General features: G+C 52.1%; 2 protein-coding genes across 3 annotated transcripts; one reads left to right on the forward strand and one right to left on the reverse strand.

The window, feature by feature from the left end:
• The first annotated feature begins 173 nt into the window (after positions 1–173).
• Positions 174–5,389, forward strand: LOC122375102 (negative elongation factor A-like). 2 transcript variants are annotated; one of them, XM_043354292.1, is made up of 10 exons: positions 174–553; positions 1,019–1,199; positions 1,445–1,518; positions 1,838–2,006; positions 2,372–2,530; positions 2,823–2,987; positions 3,286–3,455; positions 3,750–3,860; positions 4,347–4,515; positions 5,002–5,389. In XM_043354292.1, exons 1-10 carry the CDS (start codon positions 344–346, stop codon positions 5,178–5,180), a joined length of 1,587 nt encoding a protein of 528 aa, XP_043210227.1. In that variant the 5' UTR covers positions 174–343; the 3' UTR covers positions 5,181–5,389. The 2 variants fall into 2 exon arrangements, with proteins under 2 accessions (XP_043210227.1, XP_043210228.1); XM_043354293.1 differs by lacking the exon at positions 1,019–1,199 and having other exon boundaries at positions 359–553.
• Positions 5,390–5,613: 224 nt separating this feature from the next.
• On the reverse strand, positions 5,614–11,259 carry LOC122375101 (striatin-3-like). The gene has a single exon (XM_043354291.1). The coding sequence runs from the start codon at positions 8,350–8,352 to the stop codon at positions 6,271–6,273; it is 2,082 nt and encodes a 693-aa protein (XP_043210226.1). The 5' UTR covers positions 8,353–11,259; the 3' UTR covers positions 5,614–6,270.
• Between the last annotated feature and the right edge of the window lie 207 nt (positions 11,260–11,466).

Consider the following 11,466-nt stretch of genomic DNA (forward strand, 5'->3'; position numbering starts at 1 on the left):
ACGAAAATTCGTATGCATAAAAATAACGAACGGAAGACACGAGACGGCACCGTAGATGTATTAGTAAAGTAATATTGCGTAGATGGAGCATGGTGGCTAATGGGAAGTATTGGGAATATGGGGTCCGCAACAAAAGACAAACGCAACGCTTTTGTTTACATCCGAAAAGACTTGCCGGCTCGCCGCCAAATTTGAAATCCTTGATTCCCGCCTTTTCGTTGGTCGCGTGTGTGGCATGCAATTTTATTTAGGGAACTTGCAATTATACCGTACTTACAATTACTGACCTTTCATTTTCAATGCAGTTTGCGATCATACAGTGTGAGGCATCTTTTGAGCAAAAATGTCCAACGTACGAGACAGTGACACATCACTGTGGCTTTACAACAAGCTGGGGACGTCAAATGAAACTTGGATTGGCGGGTCCATCTGTTCTCAATTAAATGCAACTGTATTGCGAAACATTCAGGAATGTTTCATGGAGCTCCAGACTCAGGTGAAGCTGAAACTGCTGCTGACATTTTTACATATCCCACGAAAACACATCGAAGAGGTAAGTTGCACCGTTATGTGGCTGGCATTTGTTGTACGTTTTTTTTTTTTTTTTTGTTATCACTTATCAGGCTAGCATGACAACTACCGAATATGGTTAGCATGTGAGTAAGCCTTTTGTAGGACTTTGACAAAAGTTATGTAAAGTTACACTTGCTTATGGTCATAAAGAGGGCTTCTAAATCTCAGGCTCCTGAAAACCTTGTCTGCCGAGTCCCAACTGACCCCAACCATCCGCGACTATGCACCATTGGAACGCGAAAGTGCTGATTAAAATGTCGGCGATGTCCCACGGAGGTAACTGAAATTCATTGGTAGGCCTGTTAATGCTTTATATAAAGATGCCAAAGCCATTCTCCGAATGCAACGCCATAGCGATAATATTGAAAAGTGCCAGAATTATTGGTAAGGCTCGGGCCTACAAGCCTAAAGACACCTATGCGACGTCCCTCGCTGTCCCTTTCAGTGGCGCCCGGAGATGGAGGGGGTGCTGGCGACTGCCGTCCGTGACTCGGATCAATGGGTCTCCATGTTGGCGGAAATGCTGCAAACCTTCCCAGCCACGGGAAGTTTGAACACGGACATCGGACAGGTGGAAGAAAATAAAAACATCTTCCGGGATCTCGTCGCCGACCTAAAAGAGCTATGTCAGTGTCGGTTGTCAGTTGTCAGACTCTGCAGAGTCTACCGTTTCCCACATAATTGAAGCGAAAACAAAGTAGTATGCGGCGGGCTTTGCTTCAATATGCTATGCTAATAGTTGAGTTTTGTGAACAATATAAACACTTACCTAACAGTGACATAATGCCCCTGGCAGTTGGCAATATCACGTCCGTGGTTCGTCGTCGTCATGCTCGCTCTATTTCTTACCGCCTTGTTTTCCTTCTCCCAGTGAACGGAGACCTGGACCTGAACCTTCTTCCACTGGAGCACCACTATTTAAACAAGACGGCGTTCAGCGAGGTCGTGAGTACCAATTAACACTTAACAGTCATTGACAACTTATCAGGGCTCAGCCATCTATCAAAAAGGACTAGCGTTATCCATGGTGCGTCCCGTCCATGATTATTCCGTCCGTTCGTGACCGGTCTCTCGCCCGTGACCGTCCTGCCAGACCCATGCCGTGGTATCGTTCTGTCGGGAGCCGCCCCGCTCCGTGGCATCTGTTTCGGCCGTGATACCTATCCCGTCCCGTGAACCGTCACCCGTTCCACGATACCGTCCCATCCCGTCCCGTCCGTAACCCGTCCCACTCCTCCGTCCCCGTCCCCTGCCGTGTCCCCAGGCGCCGGAGCGCCACTTCCAGCTGCGCCGCCAGCCGCGGGCAGTCGCGCTCCGCGCCGACCTGCTGCGCCGGGCAGACGAGGCGGCGGCGCAGCTGGCGCGCCACGCCGCCGCCGCCGCCGCCGTACCGGTCCGCTCGCGCTCGGCGCCGCGCCGACCCGACACCGCCGGTCAGTGGACGTCGTCACGCAGTCCTTACACTGCCAATGGAGCGTCACAGACGCGACGGGGCATCACAACCCACGAGCGTGCCTGAGTTGAGCCGAAACGGGCTGTGAGATGGCGGTGGCGCTTACTTATATAACTGCCACTAGATGGCAGCAGCAGTTAACGCCTGAATATATGCTGTGCCGCATTGCTCGTAGTAGAGACGGCAGCCCAGCGGTTATGCGGGGCCGCATACAGGACTGCTTACTTTAGAACGATGTGTTTCTACAACAAAGATTCGTGCCAATGCTGACCCGGTTGAAACTGTGTAGTGTGTACTATTTTTTATAGCACTGGCCCGACATGAGCCGTGTCCGCCTGCCGGCAGGGCTGCTGCGGACGCCGTCCCGACTGCCGCTCGGCGACGGCGAGGGACGCCGCTCGCTGCCCTCGCTCGGGCTTCTACCGCACCAGACTCGAACGGTCAAACTGCTGGACATCTCCGAACAGCCGGCCTCGCACGGAAAGCGCCGCAGGAAGGCCTCAGGTGGGGAGAGCCGCCCGGCACCAGGCGCAGTCACCACAAGGGGGGGGGGGGACGCGAACAAACTGAGATCTGAGGGTGTGCAATGCAGGCGATATTGATGGGTTTTTCGGTGATCATGTGGTCGATATGTAACTAATCACGAAGTGATAAGTGTTTTTGATGAAGGAAAATGTTCTAGATCATCTGAACTTCGGGAACTTGTCTAGCACAGCTGTCAGAATATTCTGACTAGACATTCGCCGACTCCCCAACTGACAGCCAGTCCCATTGACACATTTTGTCCCCGTCCCAGCTGAGAGTGGGACGTCCTCACGCGGCGGCGGGCCGGAGGAAGGGGAAGCTGCCCAGGAGGAGACAGTCGCGCCCACACCAGACTACGCCGCCGGTTTGCAGTGCACGCCGACTCCGGCTCCGGCCGCTACGGTCCCAGCCCCGGCGGCGCGCGGCCCGGTTACAGGTCAGTCCAGACTCCAAAGCCCGCCTTTACGGATCCGGCTCGGCTGCGGGAGCCCATGAGGTGTCACTGACTGTCGGTGGCCATGTGTCGGTTATGTGTCGCCAGGACTATCCAGCTACAAATCACATGTATCAGTGACTGGCGCCAGAACTATCCATCTATCAGTGACTGTCGCCATCTCCGTCAGTAATGTGTTACTGTCCGTTTATCATCGGCGTGTCGCCAGAGCTGTCCCTCTGCTAACCCCGTATCACCAGATAGTAGATACAAATGATTCGTGACCTACTGCCGTCTCCAGGGGTGGCGAGGCCGCCCTGTGTGGACCCACAGCCTGCCGCGGTCTCCACACTCGGACCCAGCGTCAGCGCGGCCCCGTACCGTCCCGGCCCGTCCATGTACGCTCCGCAGCCGCCGGCGCAGCGGCCGGCCCGTCCTGCCGCGGGGTGTCCCGGCTCACATCTGGAGCAGGTCAGTTCGCCAGTGATCGGGTCCCGTCCGGGAAAAAGCTGGCCGCGTATCATAGAGCTGTCTGTGGAGAGTGGCTCGCTGTTGTCTGAAAGGCAGCATTCTTTGGTTCGCCGCGGTTGTTTGGAAGGCTGGTGGCTCGCTGTTGTCTGGAAGGCAGTTAGCCTGGTGTCTGCTGGGGAACACCTGGTGACTCAGCGCTGTCTGGGAGTCACCCCGGTGCTGTTTGGGGAGGAAGGGTAGCTCGACCTCGTCTCCACCCGCGGATCCCGCTGGACCAGCCGCGTCTGTCCTCAGCTGCTGTTTCGGCGGGTGATGGGCGCTGACACGGGTCACGCGCCGCAGCCAGTGGCGCCTCCGCCGCCGCCGCCGCCGTGTGCGCCCCAGCCGCCGCCGGCGGCAAATGAGGTGAGCGGACCGCCATCGCCGGTCTGGTGGGAGTCGATCGCGAATCCTAGCCACCAATAAATCGCCGGGGTCTTATGAGCCTCGATGTTCTTTGTCGCATTCTTCCTATAGCGCATATTACATACGCTTTCACCGTCAAAGGCGCTCCATAGACATGTTCTTAATTTTGGTCGTGGATGCGTTAAACATTATCATTTGGAAGCAGGACCAATGCTAGAAAACATGCAGCTCCAACGTGTGAGGAAAAGAAAGTTGGCATCTACGAAATAAGCCGAACTAGAAGACCCATGTCAGTGCCGAACCCTCCCTCCCTCAACCAGTCACGATGAACGGGGTACTGCTAACTGAAGACACTCATATTTGACTGTTAGTCGTTTGCATGCTCTGAAATGATTAGCCATATTAACTGTCTTGTATGCCTTGCAATCAATCACCATGCTTCTGGCCGTCTCCCCGCCCCAAATCCCCTTCACTCACCGCCGTCAGTCGGAGCTGCACGGTTCGGGGGCCGGTCAGCAGGCGGCCGCCGCCGCCCGGCCGCCGCTGACGCTGACCCGGGAGCAGATGCTCGAGGCGCAGGAGATGTTCAGCACGGCCAACACGGCCACCCGGCCGGAGAAGGCGCTCATCCTGGGCTTCATCGCCGGCTCCAGGGGTGAGCGGCGTCCGGCGCCGGTACCGAGCGACCCGAGAGACGGGTCGTGAGCGCCGTCCGTCGGCGGGGGTAATCTGAGCTGGCCTGCCGGAGGGGGAGGGGGCAGGGCGGGGAGAGCGCGTCGAGCCTGATCTTATCGTCGCGGCAGGGCGTTATGATATGTATGTGGCGGGGGGGGGGGGGGGGGGGGGGGAGAGAGAGATTGAATGAGATTACGTGCAGCCGGTGGTGTGTCGTTCCTGTCGAGTGTCCAATGTTGCAGACATTTTCTTGACACTTTGACCTGGCAATAACGATTGTTCGATATACCGCACGCTTCCAGTTTTCAAAGCTCGTCTCATATCAATTGGGCTCATAAATGAAGTGTGTTTGCAATTATTGAATGAGACTGACATAGAAACTTCACCCTGCTGCAGTCTGAAAGAATACCAAATTACCGTCTCAAACTGAGCAACTGACGCTGCGTTATCACGCTGTCGCTGCCAGAGAACCCGTGTCCGCACCTGGGAGACGTGGTCACCATCAAACTGTCCGAGTCGGTCGAGCGGCTGGCGGTCGCCGACGCCGGCCAGAGCGCCGCCGTCCTGGCCGAGACACACTTCCAGATGAACTACGTCACCGGCGAGTGGAAGCGCATCAAAAAGTTCCGCCGCCTGGCCAGCTGAGCGGTGTGACCGGATCGGGGCCGCGGTCGGCAGAGCCGAGCGCCGGGGCGCGCGGCACGCCGCCGTCAGCGAGGACCGAACCCTTTCCACTTTCCGAGTGTTGCTGTCGCTTGCTCCATTTGATTTTAGCCTGCGACCGCTTTGCGTATGACTCGGCGATGTTACATTTGTTCAACGACTACTGGTCATAAACATAGATGATTCAACAAGCGCTGTTATTATTCTGTTTTAGGACGCAAAGGGAGCTATTTTGAGACTAGCATATGAATGTAATTTATATCGCATTGAGGTGAATCACGTCAAAACCGTGATATGAATTTGGCTAGCGAGCACGCAGCTGTAAGTTAAAAACGAAGTGTCATCCTTCTATCCTAAAACGCCCACATTCCCCTCGCCACAAACATATACGCTACACACCGAGCAGATGCGCCGCGAAAATCGAATCATTTATTTCTCTGCTTGAGGAAGTGTGCAACTCAAGATACAACTTAGAACCATCAGCGCAGTAGTAAACGGTTCAAGTAACACCACCGGTGGGCGGTCTGTTAATTACACAATCAAGAGCGCAGACGGAACACGTTAGGCTCGTTACCGAGTGTTGAATATGCACATAATCATAATCAAAAAACAATTTGTCGGCAGGTTGCACTACAGTTTCTACCCGAATAGTCGCAGTGAGTACAGCCGACAGCGCCGACGGAAGATGAAAACGAGCCGCCTGCTGCGAACTGATCCAAAAAGTTGGCTGCACCAATCAGCGCAGAGCGCCCAACTCACCAGATTCGGCGGCGAGGACGTACCTCTGTCCAGCTGACGAGGCAGCGTCGTGGGCCACGGGACGGCCACCGCCGCACCATCAATACCACCGTCGTATAATCTCAGAATTCTCATAAAATTCGCACACTGTCAATAATCGGTAATCGGAGGACGAAACCTATCATTAAAATCACCTGCTCAAGGACTGACATAAGAAGAAACGAATCATCAGTCGCACACACTCGCAATGACTCGGCGCACGTGTCCACTGTTCACTCACTGTCCGGCGGCGTCACCTCGAGTCCCGCACAGCCGCCCGTCGCCTCTGCGCGGCCTAGACGAACACCTTGGCGAGCGCGTCGGCGCCGCCGGACGCAATGTACGGCTTGGTCGGGTGGAAGCCGACACAGTGGATGCTCTCGTCGCTCTTTTTGCGGTGCGCGGTGATCTCCTGGACGCACTGTTTGGTCTCCAGGTTCCAGAGGCGCACGCTGCAGTCGTGGCTGCCAGAGAGCAGGTAGAGCCCGTTGGGGTCGACGGCCAGGCTGGTGACGGCGTCCTGGTGCGCCACCATCGCCTGCACCACCTTGCCGGTGACGTTATCGTAGAATCGTATGTGGCGGTCCTCATGGGCGGCCACCGTCACCGGCATGGTGGGGTGCGAGACGACGCAGTTGAGCTGGTCGCGCGCCGCGCCGCCCTCCACGTTCTGGTTGGACTCGAGCTGCACCACCACCTTGGAGGTCTCCAGGTCGTAGACGGCGCAGCGGCCGCTGGTGTAGGCCACCACCATGTGGCTGCAGTCCTCGTGCACAAAGTCCACCGAGCTGGGCACGCCCATGGCCGGCTCGGCGGCGTACGACTGCAGCAGTGGCGCCTTGCTGCCGGGACTCCACAGCTTCACGGTGCCGTCGGCCGAGCACGAGAGCAGCTGCGGCTTCTGCGTGTGGAACGCCAGGCCCCAGACGGCGTCCGTGTGGCCACTCAGCGTGAGACTGAGCACGTCCGGGTCGTACGCGTCGTACGGGTCGATGTTGGAGTTGGGCACGTTCCAGACGCGCACAGTGCCGTCCACGCCGCCCGAGTAGCACTGCTCGCCGGTCGGGTTCATGCTGACACACAGCACGGCGCCCACGTGGCCGCGGAATGTGTAGATCGGCTCCACGTCCAGAAACGCCGACTTCTTGGCAGGAATAGTGCGCTTCAGGTTCCACAGCTTCATCGTGTGATCCTCACTGGCTGTGACCAGCACTGGCTCAATGGGATGGAAGGCCAATGCCCTGATCCCATCAAAGTGGGATCTCAGCGTGTACTTTGCATTCCACATCTTTGAGTATGACTCCTTGCTTGCGACTGCATCATCATACATACCCTCTGCATCATTGGAGACAGTCAGCTGGGCAAGTTCTCCCAGGCCCATTTGTTCAAGAGTTTCATCATTCACACCAACACCATACTGTCCAGCACTTTGCCTGGCCTGTGGCTGCTGGCGTTCTGAATCCACCATTCTCACACCACTGTCTTCCCAAGGGTTCACTATGTTGCCAATGTTCCCAAAGTTGAACTCTAGGGACTTCAAAGCCATCACCATACTTGATGCATCAGACTCATCATCACCTGCACTCTTCTCCTCTTTTACAGTGTTGATCTCTTCACTTTTCCAGTCATCATCATCATCATCTCCATCATCCACTTCAACACCATCATTCAAGAAGTCAAAGTTTTCTAAAACAGCCTGCTCTGCTTCCCTCAGCATGTCCTCAGATAAAAGCCCTGCTCTGCTCTGTGCTCCTGCTTTTGACTGTCCCTCTCCTTTGGCAATCACTGGCTCACTGTTCACAAGTGGTGGGCTACCATTTTTGTTCTCTTTCAGTCCTAGCAGGGATCTCACCCTATTTGATCTCACATCAATCACAGTGTCTGTGTAGCCAATCTCATGTAAGTACTGCCTTAGAAGCTGTCGACCTTGACGCCAGGAAATATTGCTGTTTGCTGTGATCATTTGATCGCCCTCCATGATGTCTTCTTGACTGCCCTCATCAAACACTGGAGGCTTCAGGTCACCTTGTGAGAGCTCAGCACCATATTTGAGCTTGTGATACCTAGCCCGTTCCTGTTTCAAGGCGTGCTCCAGCATTTTTATCCTCCTCACCAAGTCGTTCTTGAGATTTTCTTGTCCCTTTCTTTCTCCTTGTAGAAAAGCAATTTTTGCCTCCAGCTCTGCTCTCTCAACATCCCACTTGGATCTCTCCAGCTCAAACTTTGCCCACTCATGTTGGATGTAGTGCAAGATCCCGGGTATTGAATATGCATTCCTGGGGTTGTCATCTTGCTTTGAACCAACCGACATCCCTTCAGTCACTTGACCATTATGGTTTTGAACAGACATGTCAGCCTCACCAGCTGCAACTGTCATGACCAGTACTTACTGATCGCACCTCATTCAGCTAAGCTTGAGCTTGAAGCCCAGGTTGAAGTAGCCGGGCAGACGTGCATTCTCATTCCAATTCTCTGCGAACCGTCATTGTCCTTGGGCATCCAGACTATAACAGTTAAAAATCCACCAAAAATGACTTCATTAAGCACTCCTTCTTCCCAAAATCGACAGTTCGACCCATTCAGACAGGACAGACCCATTGCAATTGGGAGACAGACATCGCCCAACACACAAGCCCAAAACACAAACAATTGATAATAATTGACGCACAGCACCGTTGCTCGTCGCAGTTCTCATTCGCCATTTGTTTTGTCTAGAGATGTATAAGTACTTTTTCAAAAGTAATGAAACGGCATCAACAATACTTTGATTCTAAAAAATTAAATCTAGTTAATTTTTTGATAAAACGTTGATGTTTAGGTAATTTGTGCATTACTGAAAAGCTGGCTTAAAGGTGAAAAATAACTTCAAAGTACCTGCTTTAACTTTTACTGCAAAAAGTAAAAGCAATGCGGACATAAGACTGCATTAGGAACCAAAAATAAAAGCCTACTTAAATCATTTTTTATAGACACACGCATTACCCCTCATTTATTCTTTTTCATGCTTTGCCAACAATCTTGCAGATTCTAACAAATACCAGCAATAGCTATGCGTTGAAGTGTTAGCTTCCTTACAAACTACTTAGCTTGCTACTTAGATCCAAAAACAATTTATCAAGTAGATCCGCAAATTCAGCTTGTCCTTATTTTGTTACGATTCTCAAACCTCACATGTTTGTTCCTACTGCTTGCTGCATTGGAGTTCGAAGAAGATAAAACATGTCGAAGTGTAAAAATGCAGTATTTTAGTGGTACTCTTTTTCTACATTTCTGATGCACGGGACGTTTTCGACGCGTTAGGAAAACAAAAACCAAAAACAATAAAGTTGAAGCTTACTGTTACTGGCTTGTATGATGTAAACTGAGTGTCTGATAATTTTGACTGTTGGCCGCAACAGTAACACAGTGTATATAAATGGCCGCAATTTTTGTATTTAATTTCCTATGGAGGATTTGCATAGTTACGTTAATGATACAATGACAATGGGTAATAGTAATCCGTGCGTGGTTTAGGTATTCCTTTTTCAATTTTCTTATGAGTGATGGCATATTTAGCTACATTTATTACTAAGCTGGAGTTGGTCATGTGATGAAATGAATACTGTATGAGGTAGGGACAGTTATACCGATTCTAACAATATCAAATGACGAATTGAAGAGTGAAGACTGAAACAAGACTGTGTGAGAAAATATCGCTTCGGTCTCCTAGCTGAGCGGCGGAACTGTGTGGAATTGTGTGTACTGATCAGCCTTGCAGATTAGATGCACCGACCACTCGTTACCTTCAGCCGTGCGCCACGCCGGAGCGAGGAACCCGTCCCTGGCAGAGGATCAAAGGAAGACGAATGACAATGTGAAACCTGTTTGTGTGGTGGTGGATATGCGTAAAGGAGATTAGAAGCAGACAATAGCACAAAATAACGTAGTGTGGTGGTGGAACAATAGCGTAGGGATAGACGGGTGAAGGTTAGACCGAGATACGCGTGGGCTCGTAAACAGCGGGGGACTGGAGAACAATCGATAATGTATAGAATGTCATTATAAAAACGGGCGTGCAAGAGCTACTAACGACTGTTGGTGGGATATAAAAGAGCTCTCCTTCAAACCGGGGACACTCTCTCTGCAGTCCGAAACACTGTGCAGTGCTCCGACTCGGCGGTACGCTCCACCAGCAACCCCACAATGTAAGTCGTGAATTGCATTACCTTTGGTCGGCCGTGCCGACCAAAGGTGAGGTAATACCTCATCCCCACTAACGTTCTCTATTTACAGATACTGATTCCGGCGACAACAGGCCCAGGCTATTCACCGAGCTACCCTAGTATTCTTTACAGGTTTTACAGTTTCCCCTAGCACTTTCCACAGGTCCATAGTACGTACGAGGTGAACCGGGCCGATGAACTACACGGCGTTATCGTGTCCGTTTAACTTCTTCCTTTTACAGAGCGCAAGACTACGGCCTACGGATGGAGCCACCAACAAACACTCCCCCGATGCCAAGGCTCAGCTTTACCCGCCCCAAACCACCGAAAAGCTCGGTACATAATCGAGCGACCAATAAGCGCTCTACACTTTGGTGATTCTGCCATTTTGGTTTGGCACTGTTTCGGCATTCTGTTTCGATTACTTTTGGCACTGTTTTGGCAACTTGTTCGGCACTGTTTCGGCCCATTCCGTTCCGAATACTTGTTCGGCACTGTCTTGACACTGTTTCGGTCATTCTGTTTTCGGTAACCTTGTGCTTCGGCATATTGTTCGGTTATGTGTTTTTAGCACTCTATTTCGGCCACCTTTATTTACTACCACGGTAACATATACCGTGTATTCTCAAGCCTGAATCCGCCCTTTTTGGCAATGTTTACTTTTTGGCTTCTACGGACTCCAGGCATTGTTCAATCATTGACGTTTACCCTTTCGGCCTGTTTGAATATATTTTATCCCACTGTACGTGTCTTTGTGTGATGGTGTGATGAAGGGAATGGAGGGATATGATGTGACGAAGGGAGACAGGGCTTCGGAGGGGTCGGGCGGAGACCAGCGGGGCATGCGTACAACACGGTGTGCAGCAGAGTCGGTATCTACAAATCCCCTAGACGTAACTAAACACTTGAGGCAACAACTGGGTACACACAGGGACCACTTAAATCACACTGGGGGCTCTTGCGGTATTTTAAAATCTGTTCTGATCGAACAGAACCTTGTGCTGTGTACCCACCTTGTGATGTTGTGACGTGACTATTTGAGCCAGTGAAGTGATGTTGCTATCCGAAGTACGCCCAACCCCGCGACACGCTGATGATTCCCCGCTTATGTTTGCATGTTTGTATGTTTGTCCGACATACATATATCATCTTCAACCGATACCTGTATTTTAACAGGGTTTGTCACCATCCCATGTGCTAACAGTATACTGTCGTGTGTAATATTCCTAACGCTTGTTTAATTTATTCTACAATCAGTCAATTTTTGGTGGGTGATGGAGACAATTAGT

The sequence above is a fragment of the Amphibalanus amphitrite genome, unplaced genomic scaffold, assembly GCF_019059575.1.
Source record: "Amphibalanus amphitrite isolate SeventyFive unplaced genomic scaffold, NRLGWU_Aamphi_draft 001775F_arrow, whole genome shotgun sequence".
NCBI classification, from domain to species: domain Eukaryota; kingdom Metazoa; phylum Arthropoda; class Thecostraca; order Balanomorpha; family Balanidae; genus Amphibalanus; species Amphibalanus amphitrite.

Excerpts from the sequence above, each read along its gene's own strand:
- LOC122375101 (XM_043354291.1), bottom strand. The coding sequence starts at position 8,352 with ATGACAGTTGCAGCTGGTGAGGCTGACATGTCTGTTCAAAACCATAAT.
- LOC122375102 (XM_043354292.1), top strand. The coding sequence starts at position 344 with ATGTCCAACGTACGAGACAGTGACACATCACTGTGGCTTTACAACAAG. Across the intron at positions 1,519-1,837 it reads AGACGGCGTTCAGCGAGGTC|GCGCCGGAGCGCCACTTCCA; the intron begins GTGAGTACCAAT and ends CCGTGTCCCCAG. Across the intron at positions 3,456-3,749 it reads CCGGCTCACATCTGGAGCAG|CTGCTGTTTCGGCGGGTGAT; the intron begins GTCAGTTCGCCA and ends GTCTGTCCTCAG.